The 25053-nt window shown below is 37.9% G+C and overlaps 1 protein-coding gene across 1 annotated transcript in view; it reads right to left on the bottom strand.

Moving 5' to 3' along the window:
- htra1a (HtrA serine peptidase 1a) overlaps nucleotides 1–23147 on the bottom strand; it is a 34145-nt gene extending 10998 nt beyond the window's left edge. Inside the window, exons 1-3 of the mRNA XM_073869381.1 lie at nucleotides 22515–23147; nucleotides 7242–7344; nucleotides 5873–6077 (exon numbers count right to left, since the gene is read on the bottom strand). Of these exons, the coding sequence (XP_073725482.1) occupies nucleotides 5873–6077; nucleotides 7242–7344; nucleotides 22515–22971 (765 nt within the window). The 5' untranslated portion in view covers nucleotides 22972–23147. The remainder of the gene's footprint in view (nucleotides 1–5872; nucleotides 6078–7241; nucleotides 7345–22514) is intronic.
- Nucleotides 23148–25053: the final 1906 nt, after the last annotated feature.

Raw genomic sequence — 25053 nt, 5'->3', positions numbered from 1 at the left:
TGTGATCCCTTTGGGCTTACTTGGATTTTTTCATAAATTGGTCATAAAATGTGTTCTGATCTTCATCTAGGTCACAACAATAGAGAAACACAGTCTACTTAAACTAATACCGCACAAACATTATACGTTTTCATGTTTTTATTGAACACAACATGTTAACATTCATAGTGCAGGGTGGAAAAAGTATGTGAAACCCTAGGCTAATGACTTCTCCAAGAGCTTATTGAAGCCAGGAGTCAGCCAACCTGGGGTTCAATCAATGTGATGAGATTAAATGTGTTGATTAAAGCTGCCCTGTCCAATAAAAAACACACACCAGTTTTGAGTTTGCTGTTCTGAAGAAGCATTGTCTGATGTGAACCATGCCTCGCACAAAAGAGCTCTCAGAAGACCTACGATCAAGAATTGTTGACTTACATAAAGCTGGAAAGGGCTACAAAAGTATATCTAAAAGCCTTGATGTCCATGTGTCCACGGTTAGACAGATTGTCTGCAAATGGGGAAAGTTCAGCACTGTTGCTACACTCCCTAGGCGTGGTCGTCCTGTAAAGATGACTGCAAGAGCACAGCGCAGAATGCTCAATGAGGTGAAGAAGAATCCTAGAGTGTCAGCTAAAGACTTACAGAAATCTCTGGCACATGCTAACATTTTTGTTGACAAATCTACAAAACAAAACATTAAACAAGAATGGACATCATGGGAGGACACCACGGAGGAAGCCACTGCTGTCCAAAAAAAAAACATTGCAACATGTTTGAAGTTTGCAAAAGAGCACCTGGATGTTCCACAGCACTACTGGCAAAACATTCTGTGGACAGATGAAACCAAAATTGAGATGTTTGGAAAGAACACACAACGCTATTGTTTTCCACACAAAGGCACAGCACACCAACATCAAAACCTCATCCCAACTGTGAAATATGGTGGAGGGGGCATCATGGTTTGGAGCTGCTTTGCTGCCTCAGGCCCTGGACGGATTACTGTCATCAATGGAAAAATGAATTCCAAAGTTGGTCAAGACATTTTTCAGGAAAACTTAAGACCATCTTTCCGCCAACTGAAGCTTAACAGAGGATGGACGATGCAACAGGACAAAGACCCAAAGCATAAAAGTAAATCAACAACAGAATGGCTTCAACAGAAGAAAATACGGCTTCTGGAGTGGCCCAGTCAACCCAATTGAGATGCTGTGGCATGACCTCAAGAGAGCGATTTTCACCAGACATCCCAAGAATATTGCTGAACTGAAACAGTTTGTAAAGAGGAATGGTCCAAAATTTCTCCTGACCATTGTGCAGGTCTGATCTGCAACTATAGGAAACGTTTGGTTGAGGTTATTGCTGCCAAAGGAGGGTCAACCAGTTATTAAACCCAAAGGTTCAAATACTTTTTCCACCCTGCACTATGAATGTTTACATGTTGTGCTCAAAACAAAAACCTGAAAACGTACAATGCTTGTGCGGCACTAGTCCAAGCAGACTGTGCCTCTCTATTGTTGTGACTTAGATGAAGATCAGAACAGATTTTATGACCAATTTATGAAGAAATCCAAGTAAGCACAAAGGGTTCACATACTTTTTCTTTCAACCGTAAATGACACAAACATGTAGTGAATCATAAGTTAAACAGTGTTGTATAGTGTTGCATGACTCGTACTCGCTCCTTCCGCGGTAGTTACTCCTCCTTTATTTTTTCGTACGTTATCGGAAAGAATCTGTAAAGCTAATCTTTCTTTTATAAATCTGATTAAACTAAAGACTCTCTGGAGATATAAAGGATGTAATTCTACTCTATAGGTACTCCAGATTAACATCAGAAATGCAGAAACAGCATGTGTTATTTGAGCTTTAACAAAGATGAACAGGTTTTGATTTGCGTACGTGTCTGCTTCGTAACTTTAAAAGTCCCATATCAAAACAGACAAAACCCCAAATCCTCTAGTGTACATTCCATGGAAAGATGCAGTGATATGTACCTGGAGCAACGCATTTTAGGTCATGAAGAAATGTAGGCACAGGCACATATGGTAAATGAGCCTGCGGGATGAAAAAACATATTTCACATTTGCTCCTAAATCAACCAAAAGCAGGACTCTTATTCAAAAGAAAGATCCATGCAAACATTATTAACATCTGCATTTATCCATGCAGTATAAATTAAGTTACTGTGAACTTAACCATCCTTCTCTATCATCATTGAGCCTTTAAGTATGCACCCCATTGCATGCTATGTCTCTAATTACTGCACTGATTCTAAATGAGAAGCTTCAGTTTAATTGCATAAAGCAAACTCTCCATCTGTGGTGGTTGTGTTGGATGTGGCTGTGGGACTCCAGAGGGAAATGTTATTGCTGAGAGATTTCTCTTTAAATGGAGGAGAAATAATAGCATCATTAGTTATGATTCAACTCAGATAGATGTGTTTACTTTGTTTCCTCTCAAATTCCTGAGGAGGTGTAATAATAGCCAACATAATCAGGTGTTGGAAAAATCTGATTGGAAATATAAGGCTCATATTGAAATCTCCAAGTTTACAGACTTTGAAATCTTGGCCAAGATGAGCTCAGTTTGTGACCCCTTCTGAAACTAGAGCAGACACATGGGATTAGCAGGCTATTTCTCAGGAGACAAACATGAGATGCAAGAGAGTCTTGCATGAAAGACTACATTTCCCTTAGTTCCTATAGGTCTAGGAGAAATAAGTGAGATCTCAATTGAAGTTGAAATCGTATCCTGCAAACCTGAGATGAGTTCAGACTTGTATTCCTCAGTGTGTTTGGGGGAAGGGGGTTTAGGGGATTTCAATGGTATATAGGCATAATGGCATACAATTAACTTCTATAAAAATCTATTTTTTTATTCATAAAGTAGATCGATTTGGATCCCGAGTTTAACTCACTAACAGTTTAACTGATTCATTGTTCCAGGTAGAGTGGTTCACAAGTAAATAATAAGTTAAGTTTTAATTGCAATCCTTAGATTTGATTCTGAACCTCACACGTAGATTGGTCATAAGTTATCCAGAGATAGTGGGATAATGTTTTGTGTGTTGCTTGCTGGTGACTCGCTCTTCCCACTAGATCTTGTGCTTTTCCGGAAACAATCGCTAGTGCTGATCTGTTTTTTATAAATCCGATAAAACTAAAGACTCTTCGAAGATATGAAGGATGTATATTACTCAATACTACTCTATAGGTACCCAAGATTAACATGAAATGAGCAGAATGTGTTATGTGATCTTGTTTCAATATAACTTTTATGATCCTTTTAACGTGGATTGTTTTGATATGAAAAGTTTTTTCTTTTTTTACTATTTCTTTAAATGACTAATTTCGGCCTAACCAGCGGATGCATTTTAGGACACTGGAAGATTGATAATACAAAAAAATGTATAGTAGTTTTTCTGGCCTATGACCAGAGCAAAGGACTAGAAAAGAAGACAAGAGATTTAATGGCAAGATGACTAAAAGTGCAATGAGCTGAGACATGAAAATGATTCACTTTCCTGAAGGATCGAGTCATATCTGAGTTGGGAAACAAGAATGATGGGAAGTTCATCTAATTGCATATCTTCCTAGATTGACCTTTAAGAGCTTACCATTCTTACCCTTTGCCTTGAATGTGGTTGAAGTTGCGCCCACACAAACATACACATATGGATTCCTATTTTCTAACCACGTTTCCTCCCTATGAGAGGGAACGCGTTCCGTCTTTCCTGTTCCAAAGTCTGGGATTCTGCCTAAAGACTATTGCTTTCCCAAGAGGCAGACAGCCACCAATAAAAGGAGAAAGAAGGAAGAAAGTACTGTAAGCACAAAAGACTTAAAGAGTAAAAAATAAAGAGTAATCCGCCCTACTCCCTTTCAGTTCACCCACCATGTGCTGTTCATTTTCTTCCAAGTTGTATGATAGACTCATTTTAATTCATCTAGTCAAGGCATTACAGCATGTTGGTGCATGAGACTGTGGTCATCCACAATTTCTGACATTTTCCCTTAAATTTATGAGTAAGTGCAATTAACATCTCAGCAAATTTTAACTTTGGCAACATTTGGATTTTACCAAAAACATGTAAGCTTACGTTATCCATTTTCGTTGGTTTGAAATTGTGTGTTTGTGTTGTGTGACAGCACTAACTTACTTCAATCCTCTTAACATGTGTCCGAAAAAAGCTAGAAACTGCAGTAATTGCTTACAGGGGTGCAGGCATACACAAGTCTCTCATGCATACACACACAGTCTCCCAACGGACTTTGCCTTGTCTGATCTATCCCAGAGCTTGTGCCTATCAAGCCAATGTCCTCTCTCTCTCTCTCTCCCCTCTCTCCCTCCCGCTCTGTCTCTCACTCACTCACTTGTTCCAAATGTCCAACTTGTTGGAAGGAAGTTGACTTACATCACACACACACACACACACACACACACACACACACACACACACACACACACACACACACACACACACACACACACACACACACACACACACACACACACACACACACACTCTGGTTTTTCATGTTTTGTGAAACTTTATTCTGTTTGTTTCCTCATGGGGACCTCAAAATGTACTTGTATTCCTATCATTTGGTCCCCACAACGTGATAATTACCATGTACACACACACAAACACACACATCACTGTCACTCACTAAAACTGGGGCAAACTCTTTAGCAGCTGGGCATTACGGAGCCGTAAGATCGCAACCTACAGCTGTGTATTACAAACACCAGCTGACGGAGAATGGTATAAAATATCTAGAGGCTGTGCACTGGTCTGGGATCTGTTTTGGCTACAAGGATCAGATATCCTGGAGAATTATGCATTCTTTACGAACACTGGATCATATCAAACATGCTGTCTAGGCTCTGTTGTGCTACATTTCTCTGGAACATGTACAGTATGTTTAAGAGCTTGAGTGATTGTGAGATTTGGGCTGTCAGCCAAACATGCTCCCTGGTGTCTATCATCCAGCATTGATATAATGTAAAACAGTCGTCTAACGTTTCTAAATAATTTTCAGGGACAATTAAGTGTGTAGGGGTTTGTGGGTAATAGAAAAATCCTACCTAGAAACCATATAAGGAATGCATTAGTCATAATGTATTTATAGGGTGTGTAATGTTCCTATTTCTGGATGCACATGAAAAGTCTCCTTTCCAAATAATGTGTCCTCAATATACAATGAATATTAAATATTAATATTACAAATATTAAAGCTTGGCTAGATCTCTCTTTTATGTTTAGTATGCAATCGGCACACCTCAGTACACAAACCACACAAGTGCCTGCTGCAAAAATAATGGTAAAAAGAGCTTTACTTCAGTCCTGCTTTTCCTGTGTGAATGTGTGTATGCTTCGAAACACTGTTTTTCATGATGAAGAGAACAACATCTGTTCCTGGAGCCTAAACTTTCTCTGTCCATCTGCATGCATTTATAACCTCTCCTGCTTTTCACTTCCTCATCCTTATTTACCCTTCTGTGATCCTTCATTTAGTCAAACTACAAAGGGAAAGAATAACTGCAAAAAGATTTAAATCCACCTGCCATGCCAGTAAGAGGCGAGAATTTGTCCTTGAAGGACACATTATGGTGGTCACGTCGACTGAAACCGATTAGTTCACCCAAAATGGAAAATTCTGTTACACTGAAGTTGAATTAAACCCATATTGCTTTCTTCAGTGAAACACATGAGGAGAATCTCTAAAGACTGATGGGTATAATGAAAGTAAATGGGCTGAAGCGGTCATTATGATTCTGACTAATGTCTCATTTTAATGGACGAATGAAAGTCATTTTTGTGAGTCACGGGTTTTGTAAGTGTGATTTTTCATTTTGGGTATACTATCTCTTTAAAAGTTCTACATACCGGTGGATCGATCTTTATGAGGGCGATGTCTGCCTTTTCATCAACATCTTTAATCTTTGCATCATATGAGACTCCGTTTTTAAGTTCCACCTTCACCCTGTTTTTATTAGCTACCACGTGGGCGTTGGTCACGATGAGGCCGTCGTCAGACACCACAAATCCTGACCCGCTTGCCACTGCCATCTCACGCTTAGAATAAACCATCCTAAACAAGAGAGAAAGAGGGTGTAAATAGATGATAACAGAGGTAAAGTGCAAAGTAAAATCTTGGTTTCAAAACACGATAAACGCCATTTTAAAAAAAAATTTACCACCAAAATCAGTATTGTATCAGGTCAGTATTAAAAAGTCAATTCTTAATTTTACGCAAAATCCGATATCCACCGTGTAATTCTGTCATCTTTTCTCACTTTTTCCCCAAAACGCAGTAAACGGCACTCTTCCTTCTCTGTAGAATGCAATAAATCCACTCAACAAATCATAGCGCACCATTCAACACAGTGTAAACAACAATGGCGGTGCATTGAATGCACACAAAATCCTAGTTTTCCTCATCTACTTTGTACTTCATGATCAACAAACAAACAAAAACAAAATATACTTTTAATGGAATTGATAAACCTCTGGTGGATTTCTGTGGCGGAGAAGAAACGTAAGCCACTCGGACGACGGAAAAATGCCGGTTGTTGCTTGTTCTCACAGGACAGCATCAAGCTTCTGTCATGCTAACACATTGACCCCAGGGGATCTTATGAAAAGCTTTCCATTATTTTCTTTGAAGTCAACGAATCGAGCAGGACAAAAACATTTTACAGCTGATCGTTGTCAAAAAAGTTCAGCGACGACGTCCCAAGGACAGCAGCAATGACACTGTTCTTAATATGACAAAGTAAGTGTTTTGATTAATGCCATTAATGTTTATTTTTTATCAGTGAATACCACTAGTCAACTAAATACTTATATCATATGCAAAGATGAATGCACATTTATATATTGATTCAATAGATTTATATCATTTTGAAAATAAAAACTTGTAATGGATTTATTGCATTTCGCGGAAAAATAATCTTTTTTATAATAAATCTTTGAAAATCAAATTGTGGATTTGAATTTTTTATGTTATTATAACCTAAAGATGCTATGTGAAAGTTTGTAACAGAAAATAGTGGTTTTCGTCTCGTCACTTTCTTGGTATAGAAAACACATTTTTACCGAAATTAGTCGAAATGGATTTATTGGGTTTTGGAACCAAACTCTTAATTTACATTTAGCAGACATTTATATTCAAAGTGACTTAGGAAACAATAAATGACACAAAAGCACTCAAATCACATGTATTGATCACATTAGTCAAACGTGAAAATCTTACTTGCGATACAGTTCAATATGAACCACGGCGGGGGCGATCTTCTCCACTACATCAGCGATGAAATTGTACTTGTACCTCGGGCTGTTGGGGTTATCATGGACAGCTGGAAAAAAACATGTGAAATGTGGATGTACAAAATTAGAAATGGGCAGCATAGGACTATCATTTAAAAATGTCAAATGACGTCACCTACAGGAAAGACAGAATATGAGACCAGTTGTTAACTTAAAAATGACAAGTGTTCGAAGTTTTTTGTGTGTAGGACTTCTGTTGCTTAAATAAGTCATCCACCAACATACAGGCACGCGAGTAGCCAAATCTGCGGTGTCCCTTTGGAGGACGTGTCTGGAAATGTTGAACACCATCCTCTGTAATTTGACCATAAAGATGTAAGAAGTGAAAGATATATTTTCGCTTTTAACCAAAGGAGTTTATCATCAACACTTACTTCACAATACTTCACAACATTCCTTCTAAAATAAAGTGCTCTTTTAATTGTCTACTTTCTTTCTTTCTGTCTGTCACCCTAAGGGGTCAGCCAGTTCTGTATAGTATACAGCACAGACAGGAGACAGCGAGCATCATTTGAAGCGGATCAGACAGACACTGCAATGATGTAAGCACCCTATTAATTATACAGGATCACAGGGACCCTAAGAAGACCTGGCTGCTGGAAAGAGTCAAAAGATGAAAGTCTCTGTGGCCAGACGGGTTTGTGCTAAACACAGAAACTTTAAAATGAAAGAGTAAAGCGGGTTGTATAGAGTTATGTTGTTTTCTTAAGGGTAATTAAAGTCAAATCCAACGTGGCGCTGGTGTGCGTACTGACCTGAGCAATTCAACCTAATTATAGCTTTAAACACTCTGTCTTCTTGGTTATGTGGGAAGAAAATGTTCAGGATCTATTTAACAAACAAACTCTTCTAGCTTTCCCGGTGTGAAGTAGCCTCAAAGTGCCCGTAAAGTCTAGTTTGACACCACACGCTACTTAAGACTTGTTTGGACTTAGTATACATATGGTATGAGTCTGTAACTCTCTAAAATGAAGTTTGTACTATTCACAGTTCATATTTGATAACTGCACAGTTGATGGTACCTATTGACTTCCATAGTAGGATAAAAGTGGAAGTCAGTGGGTGCCGTCAACTGTGTGGTATACTTTTTATGTACTTTTTATTTTTAGGTAAACTATCCCTTTAAGTTTATAGTCCCTGACCAAAATGCATGTTTGAGCTGTCTAAACTGAGAACAACTTGCACTGACATATCTTAAAATATGTCAGTGCCATCGTTTTGCCTTCAATTCCACACTAGTAATGTTGCACAAAAAGCTACTTATAATTTGTAAGTAACAAATTACATATAAGTAACTCATTAACGCTACTTAACTGTCCTAATTTACCTAAGGCTTAGTCCTGACTTAATCTAAGCCCTATCCAGGCCTAAATTTCCAATTGAACTGCTTAAGTAATACAAATTACTAAAAACATATAAAAGTTTAACAGGAATAGATGTGAATTTGGTGTATTGGAGAACTGTTATGAGCATGAGGTTGGCAGTTGTTTATATACTTTTGTGTTGTGATTGACAATAATAGATGAACATGGGCATGGCCCTTCCGGACATTCGCGTACACATTCATTTGTGGAACAGAAACAAGCACAAACAGGTTGCTGAAGTCCATCCTGCAGTATTTTGGCAGCTGTTGGCAGCATTAAAAAAAGAATCAAATATTTGCAATAACATATAATCTAAGTCATGCTATAGACATTTTAGCAGTGTTCCTGCTTGTCAGCCTATGTCGACTTTCATTTCTGCTATGGCATAATCACGCCCAAGACTTAAATAACTAAAAATGGATTTCAATATCCTGATAGAATGAGTAACCTCTAAACATTGAAGGTCACATAACTGTCTCTGCTATTCTCATGTTTAACTTGAGTACCTATAGAGAGTAGCATTGCATATTTCATATCTTCAAAGAGTCTTTAGTTTTAATAAATTTGTAAAAGATAGATCAGCTGTATTGCTACTTTTCCGGGAAAAAACGAGCCCTTGGATGGGTACCGCGGGCGAAGCGAGTAACGAGCAGGCAACACACAAACATTATCCCACTCTCTGGACAATTTTTGATTTCCTGTGTTCATGTCTTTTACATTATATGCACTTACGTGATGCATTGATGCAGTTTTACATGACCCGGTTGGGACTGCCCTATTTCAACAAAATCTTGCTTTAAACAAGCACACTTGCATAACTCCGCTGTTACCCTGTATTAACAAACTATATCCATTGTTTTCATAATGCTGGGTTCAATGGGAACCTGAACACACTTCTCTGGTGTTGATGCTGATTTTGTGTCAGCTCTTGGTTGTTGTGTGCGTGCGCTATTGTAGGTGAAGTGCCCATATAAGAACTTCAAATGATTTCTTATTCAAATTATTACTCTACCAGGCTATCAGTGCCGCACTGATTTACAACATTAAAAAAATTGGATAGATGAAGAAAAGTAGCGGATCCACCACTGCAAACAAAGTTAAGAACAAACAACAAGAAAACAAAAAACAGAAATCAAACATTATGGTGACGAAAATGCTCCACAGATTTTTGTTCTTGGAAGAAGTAAAAATAAATGAAGAAAAGATGATGATTTGTGTGCAAATGCTGTCTATTGCCTTCGTGTAATTGTTTGTAGTGTAGTGTCCTGTCTCAACATTTCCATGCGTATGTGCTGTTGTACGCGGACTGTCCGCACGGTCTCAAATTTTGGGCAGCACGCGGTCGTTGCGCACAGACGGCCGTGGACCATTCTGATGACGAAAATTACGTAATGCGGATGCCGCGCATACGTGGATGTCCCTAGTATACCTTCGGCTTTACTCTGGGAATTCGGCAGTAAATCTGATTCAACTAAAGATCTACATTTTAACTCTTTACCCGCCATTGACAAGTTAACTTGTCAATTAAGAGAAAATGCTTCCCTGTCAATGTTATTTCCACTAGATGACGCTCTTACCCAAAACCCGGAAGCAATCCCTTATATCAAACAGTTCAAACTACGTGTACGTTTTGATCATCGCTCTGATCGGTATCTGTATCAAAAATCCTTAACAAAAACAAAATGTTTTGTATTTGTTAAGAAACCTACACATATTTGAGAGGTGATAAAAGAGAACAAATAAAAGGTAGGATGAAAAGAAAAAAAAACATTTCTGGAAGGCATTAAACTTTTGTGAAAATCATAAAAAATGCTTGAGCTGTCTGGCAACGGTTTTTAAAAACGCTGGTGGGGAAAGAGTTAATGTATTTGACACTTTTATCTAAAGTGACTTACAATGAATTACAAAATATACATTTTTATCAGTATGTGTGTTCTCTGAGTTTGAACCGAGGGGCAACCTTCCGATCTCTCTGATGAAGCCAATACGGAAGTGACTTCATTGACTGGCCGCTTGAGAATTCCCGTATACTCCCATATTAAAAATGCCCAACTTTACAGAAGAAAATAATATGTTTACAGACTGGTACAAAAAGTGATTTTGGTCTGTATAGCTAATTTTGCCCTTCATGACAACTGTGAGGGGGGAGAATTGTTTTGTAACTCATTCATTTACATTATATTAAGCCTTAAACTTCTGCATAATTAAGGGTGTGGTTTCAGCAACCAGCCCCCTCAGCTTCACCCATGTCCTGCCTCTTTACCCATTTTCAGTTTTCTGTGTGTGATTCGCGGTGACCAAGATGGCTACGGCAGGCAATGTCTACTTTAAGCTTCAAAAACGATCTTCACAAACCAATGGGTGACGTCACGGACACCACGTCCATATTTTTTACAGTCTATGGTTTGAACCCCTGAGCTTTTACACGGCTAACACAACGCTACACCACTGAGCTACACTGGATCTACTTTCAAGGAGATAAAAAAGACCAAACAATAACCATTAAACAAATCTTTGGAAGTGATGGAAAATATTTTTTCCCACATTCGAAACAGAAATGTTATTATTATTAACAGACTGGGAGGAGACAATACAATCAGACATGTCTCTTTTTGGACCTTATACCTACTGTGTATAAGGTACTGAGACCTAAGAAAACCATAAAGCTTTTAACCAAATCCCTAACCTCTTATCTTCAACAGTTCAAGATGTTTAATGAATTATTAGTGTGTATTCTAGCAACACTTAAACTTTTGACCATCACTAAATGATTTACCAGTGCTGCTGTTGATGCATTTATAGTTTCACACTTCATTACCTCTGCTCACAGCTCAGTGAAAGAAAATGAATCACATTTGGCAACAAGTCGACTGTATATCATTGATGACATTTTAACCTTATTTTTACCTGAACATCATTCCATAAAAAGCATGCAGTGCTGAGTACTACAGTGTATTGAAACTATCTGACCAGAATGCAAGCTTCCTATCATTTGCAAGATAAAGTTTTTATTTATGTCTAGTGTGGTTAGACTAACCAGCTTTAGGCGCACATTAAAAACTGGACAAGGCACGTTCATGGCATGCAGATAAATGCATTCAAGTATTCTACATTAAGTTGGTAGAAAATCTCACCTGACATTGTATAATATTAGTTAGACTATACTGGTTAATGCCGTGTGACCTAAAATATGAGACTTTCTGCTCTGCTTTGGCTAAATAGAGGCTAATACCTGGCCATTAGAGTGCTTATAAAAGTCTATTTAGCATGGTTGAGGTAGTAAAAACACTGAATATGAACAGGTCATGCCTGTGGCTTTGAGTGATGTTTACGATGTCCATTACAGTTGTATAAGCTCTGTCTGGGCCTTTATGTGCCGTTTGTGAAGGCTCTAATAGTGTTTATTTGAGTTCAGTCAGGGCTTATAGAGGTGAGCAGAGAGCTGAAAACAAATCCTTCCTGTGGGAAAGTCTTACTGGCCTGTTGTACTCTATACAAGAGTACAGAGTTGAGGAGAAATGGTAGCCGGGTGGAGTTTGCAAAGTTATAAGGATGGGAAATAGCTCTGAGCTTAAGAGCAATGATGACTTATTCTACCAGACATAAATTTAATAGGATATATCATACCATAATAGGAGTCAATCATATTTATCAATGAGTTTAGTCATCATTCAGTCATTCTGTCAATCACATGCAAGTACCTGTTTATTCTTGTTCTTTTAGATACGATAATTTCATGACTGAAGATCCGTGTGTAGACCTGTGTGACTGTAGAGTTGGCTATGCATGTGAAGGCCAAATATTTAAAATGTCCTCACAAATTGAATGCAACACATACTGACAGTTTAAGTGGTCCTTACAATTTGATGGTTCATAAATAAGCCAAATAGTGTTTTGCTGTAAAGGTTTCTTTAAGGTAACCACTGTGTATGAACGTAGCAAATGTTGCTTCTAAGGTCTTTGTGATAGTTCTGGTAAAAAGAGTACGACTACTTGATTGCATCCATAAACAAATACGCCTTTCATAACATGCCAATTGAACAGAGCTAAACAAAGGCTTATTTTGACCAAACAGAGGACACAGACAAATACAAAGAACAAAGCATTTAAACAACAAACTCTGGCGAAACAACGAAAGGATGAGGTCCTTTCTAATCCATTTCCAATCATATCTCCACACGCACTCATTAAGCCTTCATCAGGGTTTATCCAAGGAGATTAGGAAGAATTGGAGAGAGAAGATGTGTACAGGATATGAGTGAATGAGCATTAATCTGTTGGAGTGGAGTGTGCAGGACTTGAGAGACAGAGAGTCAAAACTTCATAGAGAGAGAGAAAGAGAGAGAGAGAGAGAGAGGGAGAGAGAGAGAGAGAGAGAGAGAGAGAGAGAGAGAGATGGGGAAATATGTGCTATATCAGCAGTTAGTAGTAAGTGGGGCTTAAGAACAATTGTGGACAGGACAGGCCTTTGAGCCCACGAAAAACCACCAAACAAACATGTGTAATACGTTAAAACCGATAAAAACACATAAAACCACTGTAAACAAACTACACATATGCTACAGAGAGCAAATACACACAAAAGCAGGCATAACACTAGTGTTGTAGTCAAGACCACCTAAACCGAGACCAAGTCATGACCAAGACCAAGACAGGCCGAGACAAGACCAAGACTTTAAAGGGTCGAGACCAAGTCAAGACCAAGACCAAGTCATGCCGAGACCAAGTCAAGACCAAGACCAGTACAAGTCACTGCATAAAACACTTATGATAAAATGTGGAATGTGCATATGATTGGGCACTTCTTGTCTGTGTGTGCGTGCATGTGTGTGTGTGCCATCAGAGAAGTTGATAAAATAATCAAAGGCATTGCAGATATGTGGGAATTTATCTTTGTCTATAGCAAATAAAAGTGAACAAACACTAAAGAGCTGAAATCAACTTAACCATTTATTCTGAAATGTCTTTTCATGGCTTGCCACCCACTTAACACAATGCAGGTGTTTTTAGTAATAAAATTAGAAAAATTGTCATTGGGAGAAACTTAAACAATGCTTAAACAATGCCAAACATCATGTGCCAAACCGGAAAAAACTGCATAAAATTAATGATAAAAAATAAATTTGTGATGTGCCATAGTTGTGGTATTGACCGGTCTTGAAATAAGATTCCGAGTCCTCTTTGTCTGAGACCGAGACGAGACCGAGTAAAAATGCGGTCGATTCCAAGACGAGACCAAAACCTTTAAAAAGCGGTCTTGAGACTTGAGAACTACAACACTACATAACACAGGCACTATATGCTAAGTGTGTGTGATGATAATTTCACTTAAAAAATAATAAAGAACAATAAACCAATAAAAAAATCATGGTTTTTGGATATTGACACACACACACACACACACACACACACGAATATACTGGTCTAAGCCAGCATAAAGGGAAAACACACATACTGGGTTGCCAACAGAAGAAAACAATAAAAGCACACACAAAACACAATTTCTGGGAAACATGCCTGCAGATGTTTAATCAAAACCATGTAACCATGAAAGTTGGACAACACTGGCACAAATGTAAACACACACAAACACACTGCCCACTACTCTTTCCAACTTAGGGCCTGTATAAAAGTTTCTGGGTTATGGCTGATTCCAAAGCTCTAATATTTATAAAACTTACAAACATTTACAAACATACTCTCTTATTTCTCACACACACACTTACATACACACAAATAACACAACATAAAGTAATCATATAGTGGAGTATTTTTTTCTGCAACAGCTAATTAAACACTGGTTTTCTGATTTACTTTCCATATGCATATATGAATAGGGGACAATGCAACACACAATATGGTCGTTCTGACTGACTCGACTGAAGGCTAGTAATGCCATCCCTATGTCCTCGGGCTGCGAAGGTTAAAACAAATGAATACTTCACAGCATCGGCCATCCAGAGAGTCATTGCATGCCTGGAGCGGCTGGATATTATAAAATAAACATTTAAAAACTTTGTTAAAGTGTGTATTTTGAATAAATATCCTTGTCACTGTTTTAGTAGGCTATTATAAATGAAGTTTTCTGCAATAATGTGCAACTAGCTGCCAATAACTTACTGTAGATTTTAAATTTATGTTATTTACTGGCAACATTTTGTTCAAAGTTAAATGAACATGAAATTTTTTTTACTTTTTCTTCTACAGTAAGTTACTGGCAACCAGCTGCAAAATTACAGCAAATTTTTTAGAGTGTAGAGATATTTGTCTTTTCCCAATTCCTGCATGACTTAACTTATTCTTGAAATAACTGCCTGTATGCATTTCAAAGACAGCGGGGAAAATAAGTATTGGACACAAAAGCATTTTTATCAATAAGGGGATTTCTAAGTGGGTTATTGACAAAATTTCCTCCAGATGTAGCCATCAAGCCAAATATTGAATTCATAGAAAGAAATCAGAACATTTAAGTATACAAGTTGAGTCATAATAAATAAAGTGAAATGACACAGGGAATAAGCATTGAACACATGAAGAGAACTAAGTGCAAAATGGCATAGAAAGCCCGCCCTCTATCAGTACTAATTGATATCAGCTGCTTTAGTCCTAATTGATGGCCTATAAAGGCTTCTCATTACCCAGGAGGCACACAGAAAATGATGGGTAAAAGCAAAGAACTCTCTCAAGATCTTCGTAATCTTATCGTTGAAAAGCATTTTGATGGGAATGGTTATGCGCATTTTCAGAATGCTGAATGTTCCTGTGAGCACTGTGGGGGCCATTATCCGGAAATGGAAAGAGCATCACTTCACTCAAGATCTTCATAATCTTATCGTTGAAAAGCATTTCGATGGGAATGGTTATGCGCATTTCCAGAATGCTGAATGTTCCTGTGAGCACTGTGGGGGTCATTATCCGAAAATGGAAAGAGCATCACTTCCCATAAACCGGCCACGATCAGGTGCTCCATTTAAGATCCCTGTCCGAGAAGTCCAAAGAATAATCAGGAGAGTTCTCCAAGAGCCAAGAACCACTCGGGCAGAACTTCAAAAAGACCTTGCATCAGCAGGTACTGTTGTTTCAAAGAAAATTATAAGCAATGCACTGAACCGCCATGGCATCCATGCACCCTCACCACACAAGACTCCATTGCTGAACAAACAGCATGTTGAGGCTTGGTTAAAGTTTGCGAAAGAGCATTTGGAGACTAAAGCCTGTGGATTATTGGGAGACTAAAGTATGGTCAGATGAAAGCAAAACATTGTGGCAGTCATTCTACACACCATGTTTGGAGAAGAAATGGCACTGCCCAATGACCCCAAGAACACCATACCAACAGTTAAGATTGGGGGTGGAAGCATCATGGTTTGGGGCTGCTTTCCAGCAAGAGGTACTGGCAGGATGAATGGAGAAATGTACTGGGACATTCTGGATAAAAATCTGCTGCCATCTACCAGAAAGCTAAAACTGAAAAGAGGGTGGATATTTCAGCAAGACAATGATCCCAAACACAAGGCCAAAGAAACAATGAAGTGGTTTCAAAGAAAGAAAATCAAGTTGCTTGAATGGCCCAGTGAGAGAACTGAAGATCCAAGTTCATAAAAGAGGCCCAAGGAACCTTCAAGATTTAAAGACCATTTGTGTGGAAGAATGGGCCAGAATCACCCTGAGCAATGCAGATGACTGGTCTCTCCATAAAAGAGGTGTCTAGAAGCTGTAATCACCAACAAAGGATTTTCTACAAAGTATTTAATAAATTGTGTTCAATGCTTGTTCCCTGTGTCATTTAACTTTATTTATTATGACTCAACTTGTATACTTAAATGTTCTGATTTCTTTGTATGAATCCAACATTTGGCTTAATGGCTACATCTGGTGGAAATTGTGTGTCAATAGCCCACTTAGAAATTCCCTTAGGTGATAAAATGCTGATGTGTCAAATACTTATTTTCCCCGCTGTATGTCCGCCTATAGAAAATGCGATCAATAGATCTGTGTCATTGTGAACTAACTGAGGACAAAAAATGTAATTTTTTGACAGCCAATGTGTTACATTAGTTTGTCGTAATAAACCATTATTTTTATTTTATTTTACTTAAGTACTTAATTACTATGTTGTGACAAAAAGCATTCTTTGGGGACACAGGGGTAAAGAGGTTTCAAAAATAGGCAAAAACCGATTAGGAAATATATATCACTAAATAATGTACCTGACATTTAAAATAACAATGAAAATGTTATACAAATTATCTCATAAAATCATAAAAGTCATAGCTATATGGATATCAATTGTTTTGCTCCCAGAAGTTGATCCCACATCTTGCGCGAGTAGCAATGGACCACTTATTTAGTTAATAACATGTAAAATGATAAATACATCATTGCTTTTGTGTAGACAAAGAATTATGTGCATAACCCATGCAGGCTGTCCCCTATTCAAGTTTCGCATGCTTTCTATATAAATGAAAGTGTTTTGAATTGGTATTATTACATTTCTTGTTGTTTAATTAATGCACATTGTTCATTCAATATTCAGAGATAGAAGTATACACTATAAAAACATTCTGTAAAAATTACAGTATACTGGCAACCGTTTGTTCAAAGTTAAATGAACATTAAAGGGGCAATGAATCTGTCTGTTTGATTGTTTTCATACTGTTGTCTAAAGTCTACTTATGATGTTCGCGTGGTGTTTACAATCAAAAACATCAAAAGTAATAGGCTATTTTGTAACATGGTTCTGATGCTGTCTGGAGAAAAGCTTCATTTGAAGGGGCGGGCCGCACTGAAGACCTGTACGTAAACGACCACTGCTATGATTGGATAGCTTCATTCCCCATCATTACATGTGGGGAAATGTTTTAAAAACAATAATTTGTAAAAATAGCAGCCGAACACAAATATGTTTGAGCCACAAAAAGATTCTGGATGCTAAAGATGATACACATAAATGAAAGTAGAAACAAAACTTTAAACTCGACGTGACTAAATTACCGTGTACAACACAGTAGCGCGCATCGGAATCTAAACTGCGGCTGATAAATTCTTATCAATAACTTTGTATATTTCTATTGTGCTTGTGAGGTTGCTCTTACATACACATAATGTTACATACAGTATTGTTCAAAATAATAGCAGTACAATGTGACTAACCAGAATAATCAAGGTTTTTAGTATATTTTTTATTGCTACGTGGTAAACAAGTTACCAGTAGGTTCAGTAGATTCTCAGAAAACAAACAAGACCCAGTATTCATGATATGCACGCTCTTAAGGCTGTGCAATTGGGCAATTAGTTGAAAGGGGTGTGTTCAAAAAAATAGCAGTATCTACCTTTGACTGTACAAACTCAAAACTATTTTGTACAAACATTTTTTTTCTGGGATTTAGCAATCCTGTGAATCACTAAACTAATATTTAGTTGTATGACCACAGTTTTTTAAAACTGCTTGACATCTGTGTGGCATGGAGTCAACCAACTTGTGGCACCTCTCAGCTGTTATTCCACTCCATGATTCTTTAACAACATTCCACAATTCATTCACATTTCTTGGTTTTGCTTCAGAAACAGCATTTTTGATATCACCCCACAAGTTCTCAATTGGATTAAGGTCTGGAGATTGGGCTGGCCACTCCATAACATTAATTTTGTTGGTTTGGAACCAAGACTTTGCCCGTTTACTAGTGTGTTTTGGGTCATTGTCTTGTTGAAACAACCATTTCAAGGCCATGTCCTCTTCAGCATAGGGCAACATGACCTCTTCAAGTATTTTAACATATGCAAACTGATCCATGATCCCTGGTATGCGATAAATAGGCCCAACACCATAGTAGGAGAAACATGCCCATATCATGATGCTTGCACCTCCATGCTTCACTGTCTTCACTGTGTACTGTGGCTTGAATTCAGAGTTTGGGGGTCGTCTCACAAACTGCCTGTGGCCCTTGGACCCAAAAAGAACAATTTTACTCTCATCAGTCCACAAAATGTTCCTCCATTTCTCTTTAGGCCAGTTGATGTGTTCTTTGGCAAATTGTAACCTCTTCTGCACATGCCTTTTTTTAACAGAGGGACTTTGCGGGGGATTCTTGAAAATAGATTAGCTTCACACAGACGTCTTCTAACTGTCACAGTACTTACAGGTAAATCCACACTGTCTTTGATCATCCTGGAGGTGATCATTGGCTGAGCCTTTGCCATTCTGGTTATTCTTCTATCCATTTTGGTGGTTGTCTTCCATTTTCTTCCACGTTTCTCTGGTTTTGCTCTCCATTTTAAGGCATTGGAGATCATTTTAGCTGAACAGCCTATCATTTTTTGCACCTCTTTATAGGTTTTCCCCTCTCCAATCAACTTTTTAATCAAAGTACGCTGTTCTTCTGAACAATGTCTTGAACGACCCATTTTCCTCAGCTTTCAAATGCATGTTCAACAAGTGTTGGCTTCATCCTTAAATAGGGGCCACCTGATTCACACCTGTTTCTTCACAAAATTGATGACCTCAGTGATTGAATGCCACACTGCTATTTTTTTGAACACACCCCTTTCAACTAATTCAACTAATTGCCCAATTGCACAGCCTTAAGAGCGTGCATATCATGAATGCTGGGTCTCATTTGTTTTCTGAGAATCTACTGAACCTACTGGTAACTTGTTTGCCACGTAGCAATAAAAAAATATACTAAAAACCTTGATTATTCTGGTTAGTCACATTGTACTGCTATTATTTTGAACAATACTGTACCACAGTTATATGATAAAAAAGCTTTGTTGAGTGATGGATCTTTCACACGCAACTTGCCTAAATTACCGTATTCAACACAGTAAGCGGGCATCAGAATAAGAATGCGCCTGGTAAGTCCTTCTTTATCACTAACTTTGTATATTTCTATCGTTATATTACAGTCGTATTGTTAAGTGTTGCACCTTTATTAATCGTTTAATGTTTTTAGTAAATTAAAACAGTAAAATATACGTGTTTAGACACTGATGTTATCAAGCGATTTCTTACTAAGTAATAGTAAAACGTAGTAACTTAAATAAAGTAAAATCTTTTACTTACTGTGTGTACTGTTGTGTCATTCCTGCCAGATGCAATATTAGTGGTGCTTTTAATCACAGTCCCTCTGCAAAACCAGTGGCTTCTTTACAAATGAATCAGTGGTTCACAAAGTAAACAAACACTCCCCACGCGAGCTGGAACTTCTTTAAAAACAAACTTTAACCACGCATTCCTAATGTTATGTTCCGAGCCTCCGTTATACAGCGGTTGTGTTCTTCCCATAGACGGTTCTTTCACAACCGAACACTTCGTTGAGTAAAATACTCATAACAGATCACCGCATCAAAAAAAAAAAAACAGGAAAAATGTATTTAAAAGTCATTTTGGTTACATTTTGCAATCTTTAAAGACATGTTTACTGATTGTTGAGACACTGCATGGTTTGCTTTACCCCTGACCCACACGTGTGTCACGCGAAGCTGTGGGCGGGGCTACAAAAGTGGTCGTGGTATTTGGATTTGGGGAGGTGTTTCAATTCACACAAAGACTTGTTAAAGTTTAATGTTCATTTAACTTTGAACAAATGGTTGCCAGTAAATAACATAAATATAGTATATTACACTGACATAACTGCCTCTGATCATGTAGGGTGAGTTTTGTGTCAAAGCAAGCATAATTTAGTTGGGCTTTTATGCAATATTGTATCTCTTAATATAGAGAAGGCACAGTGCAGCCTTAACAGTGTAAAGCGTCTTTATAGCACAAAAAGCCCATCCCTAAAAACAACCAGTCAATATGTTACAGTCCTTCTGGCTCTTACACACATGTACACACAGGTTTAAAATGTGAATGTGGGGTGAACTAAACAGCCTCTGAGCTCAATGTGTGAGACTGGAAAACATTTGGTGAAGTCACTCCCATTCTCCTCCTCGGGCAAGCAGTGTGCAGCTCTTATTCCTCAATCACAAACATCTAAAACCCCAAAACAGACTAATGTTAAAGTGTTGCATGTGAGTGTTTGGTTGAGTTTCTCTCTGTTTTTTTCTGCTCTACAGTCAAATGTTTTCTAACAAACCTATAAGATTCAGAATTTGACCTACATCTGCAGCCAGATGAAGAAAAGTGTACTAAGACGCAGGCAGGACTTAAGATCCAGATGCAAATGACAAAATGTTTTCTTTAAGCGAGGCCAGAACTTGGAACCCACAGACCTCTCACAGCTTGGCACATTGCTTACAATTTATTTGGCCAAATGGAGAGGCTATGTCAGCTTTTATGCCAAATATATCATCTGTCCTCACAATAGTTTGGAGTTCTGGAACTTTTATCTTTTTCTCAGCAGCTGATGTTATGAGTTTATGCTATTGTACACTTGTTTGCATATAAGTGTGTCCAAGATTGTTGCTGTCCAATCCTTCCTATCAGGGCCAAGACTACTATCAAGTTACAGCCACAATTTAAAGGTCTGCCAAAAACCAATACATTGAGAGTCTTTCAGTAAGAACAATGGAGACACAGAGGGGTAAATAAAGAGAGACTTCATTTCAACTCAAGCGCAAAGATATTAAATATACCTGCAAAAGAGCTAAATCAATTAATCTATCTCATTAAAAGCAAGCACTGTGCTGGCTCAAATTCTGCTCCACTAAGCAGTGCTGTTGTCTCACACAAATATGAACAAATAAAGAAGTGGAACATATCATTTTGGAAAGTGAAACAGTATATTTTGGGGACACACACATAAGTAAACAAAATGTGCTTTTGCGGTTTTGTCCAGTTACAATAGATCTGATACAGAGCCCTAATAGGTCAGAAAGTGTTTGTGTATGAGCAATATATGAGTTTCATATTATGGGACAGTTAAAATGAAAGATGCTTTTGGATAAAAGCATCTGTTAAATGCGTAAATTAAATGTTAATGTAAATGAGAGCAAGAATGACCCCATGTTAAAGAAACAGGCACAAACAAAACTTCCAGCATTTAAAATGCGTGGCAATTTCTCTCTTATAAAATAATAGTTGTTGAGTTAATGGTCAAAAAATGGGGTGTATTGTTTTGGCAGATGATTTGGGGCCATGATGAAAATACCACGCGGCAGAGATGTTGTCTGAAGTCAGCTGCCAACATCTGGAGTTTCTCTCTCTTCATCCATTTAACAACCATCTTTTCCCCCACTTTCACTTATCTCCCCTTATCTATCTATCTATCTATCTATCTATCTATCTATCTATCTATCTATCTATCTATCTATCTATCTATCTATCTATCTATCTATCTATCTATCTATCTATCTATCTATCTATCTATCTATCTATCTATCTATCAAAAATATTATTTGGTCTGGTCTTTATTATAAGGTTTCAAAGTCTGCCAAAAACAAATACATTGAGAGTCTTTCAGTAAGAACAACGGAGACACTAGAGAGGTAGATAAAGAGACTTAATTTCTACTCATGCAAAAATATATATAATATACCTGCAAAAGAGCTTATTTAATGTATTTACCTCATTAAATCATTGGTTATTAAAACCATTAAAACATTACAAAATGTTTGCGGTCTTATAACCTTAGGATTTATTGGTGTTCTACTGGTGCCCCCCATAATCACACCAATAGATGCCAACACATTACCAGGCAGCAGAGACCCATAGAGACCTTTAAAGTTTTCATTAATATCAATACAATTCCCATTATACCCTTTAGGCAGTTACCATTTTTTTGCAGAGCTATAAAATACGTTTTATTTGGCTGTGTGAAGACTTTTTATTATGTAAAAGTAACTCGTAATAAACACAGGTAAAGTGTTTTATTTCTTTTTGGTACATTACTCACCGGTCCCACACGCTCCGCGCTGTATGAAAAGTACCGGCGGCTGCTGCAGAGTCTGCGCCCGGTTACTGACTCGCTTCAGCTCGCAGATGTTATCATACGAGACCCCATCACTGCCACACACCGGGTCGCTGCTCTTGCACACGCAGACTCCGTTTTTCCCTCTCCTCCTGACGGTGGCGGAGTACCCCACTCCTCCGGTAACGGAGCACTTCAAACCTTCTCCACACACCGGGTCACCCAGCTTACCCACTCCGCCGCACGCTTCACCCTCCCCAGAAGCGCACACCATGCAGCAGTTACAGTGATCCATCACCTGTCCCGTCTTACAGTCTTTCGGCATCGCCGGGCACATGGACTTATCGCAGAGACTCGGACAGCCGCCGACCACATAACGTTTACTACTGTCGGCTTGCAACGACGGTAAGACGCAGATGCACAACAAAGTTACCCAAATCATAATTTAGCTTCGTCGGATGAATAAGGAATGCAAATAGGATATAAAGATTCGAAAAATCTGTCAGGCGAGCGACAGAGCTGCATCCAAGCAGGAAAAATCTTTGGACCGAGTGCTGTAAATTGGTGAGCGGCGGTGGCGAGCACAGTGCGCGTCTCTGCTTTTCTGCTGGCGCAGCGTTTATAAAAGCGCGCACACTTTACACAATGCCAACAAGCGCTGCGATTGGTCTGAATGTGGGAACAATCTTCAAACTTATGTGTCATCAGAGCAGCAAGTTCTAATGGTTTCCATTACAACCCATTATGAAATATCAGCTGTTTACTATTAAATCCATTACAACATGTTGTATTTTGGGCCTTCTTCAAGTAATATTAAATAGGCTAGTGCTGTATTGGTCCCCATCCACCAGATAACATCCCACCAATAGATTACAAGTAGTGACAGAGACTTGTAGATTCCAATAAAACCAATAGAAATCACCATTATGACCATTAAATCTATTCTGTGATGTTTTTGTTGTATGTAGGGTAATATCTGATGACCTTCAAACATCAACCTGTCAAAAATCAATCATTTTCATGAGCCTTTTTCGATTGGCATAAAGTTTAACACAGATAAGGCTTTGGGTAAAGAGTGTTTTACCACAAAAAAAACCAATATCAAAAAAAGAAAACACCCTGAAAAAAGCTTGTTATTTTCAACCTAGCATTGGGTCAAGAAAGGACAAACCCAGCCGTTGGGTAAAATTAACCCCCCTTCCAAAAAATCAGTATATTTGACACATAAGTTCACACAACAATGGGTTGAAAGGACCAGATTAAATTACAACTCGGGTTGGGTTTGTCTCTTTTGACCCATCAATGGGTTGAAAATAACCCAGCATTGTTTAGATGCTGGTTTAGTTAACTTAAAACTTGATTAACCCTGATAACCATTTTTGTGGTAAAACATGGACTGAAAGATTCACAAGTGGGGGTGAGTGCAAGCATTGTATAGACCAATAATTTGGCACACAGTTCTTTTTTGCACACAAACTACATGCTAGTATTAGGCATGCAATGATGCTGTGTTTGTAAAATGAAAAAACAACTAACTAGTCAAAAACAGACTCTTGGACCATTGTAGTTGTGGGTGTGTGCCCTGGCCTGAAGATTGTAACTTTTTGTTTTTGTGGTCAAGTTCACTCTTAAAGGGATAGTTCACCCAAAAATAAAAACTCATTCATGATGTTACAAACCTGTATACTTTTCTTTGTTCTGGTGACCACAAAGGAAGATATTTTCAGGACCATGAGCCCCATTCACTTCTGTAGTATTCTTTTATCATATGGAAGTAAATGGGGCTCCTGATTGGTTTGTTTTCAAACATTCCTCAAAATTATTCCTTTGTGATGATCAGAAAAATTATACAGGTTTGTAACAACATGACTATCCCTTTAAAAATAAAGGTGCTTTAAAGGTTTTTATAGTGATGCCATATGTTGGACGGTTCTTCTGACTTACGTTAGCATTTTTTTTTAAGATTATAAAGCACTGTTAATCATTGCAAAACCAACACAGAGGTAACTTGAAGAAATGGGATTTGTTCATTTACTGTAAGTTAGAGTGAATGCGAATGTTGACTAATAAAATAATTAAAAAATGAAATCAATCTTTTGAATAATCCTAATAGAGTTGATCCACTTGTATGTGTAAGCTTTTAAAGTGTATAGGAAAGAATTAAAGCCCTGTGAATACGTAAAGAGTGTAAATACACCATTTGTCTCGGTCAACCATGCAGGAGGCTTATGAAACTTCAACAGCTTTAACAACATTAACCCCAGCTGACACCACAGCTGTCACGGTGTAATAGTCAGTGACATCACATCCTCATGATGACAGCCTCATTGAAAGTTTACATGAACATACACACAGGACATGGTTGTATTTTGACAGCTGAACAGGCCTATAATAACTTAAAAGTAAGGTTAAATGACCTAATGTATTTATATAGTATTTCAATTAATGAGTCATCTTATTTAATGAGTTACTATACTAATGAGTCATCAAAAAATTTATTGTTTCAGAATTGTAAAAACTAGTA

The sequence above is a fragment of the Misgurnus anguillicaudatus genome, chromosome 7 (genome assembly GCF_027580225.2).
Source record: "Misgurnus anguillicaudatus chromosome 7, ASM2758022v2, whole genome shotgun sequence".
NCBI classification, from domain to species: Eukaryota; Metazoa; Chordata; class Actinopteri; order Cypriniformes; family Cobitidae; genus Misgurnus; species Misgurnus anguillicaudatus.
Note: the sequence above shows the minus strand (reverse complement) of the source record. Positions and strands in the feature narration are given on the sequence as shown.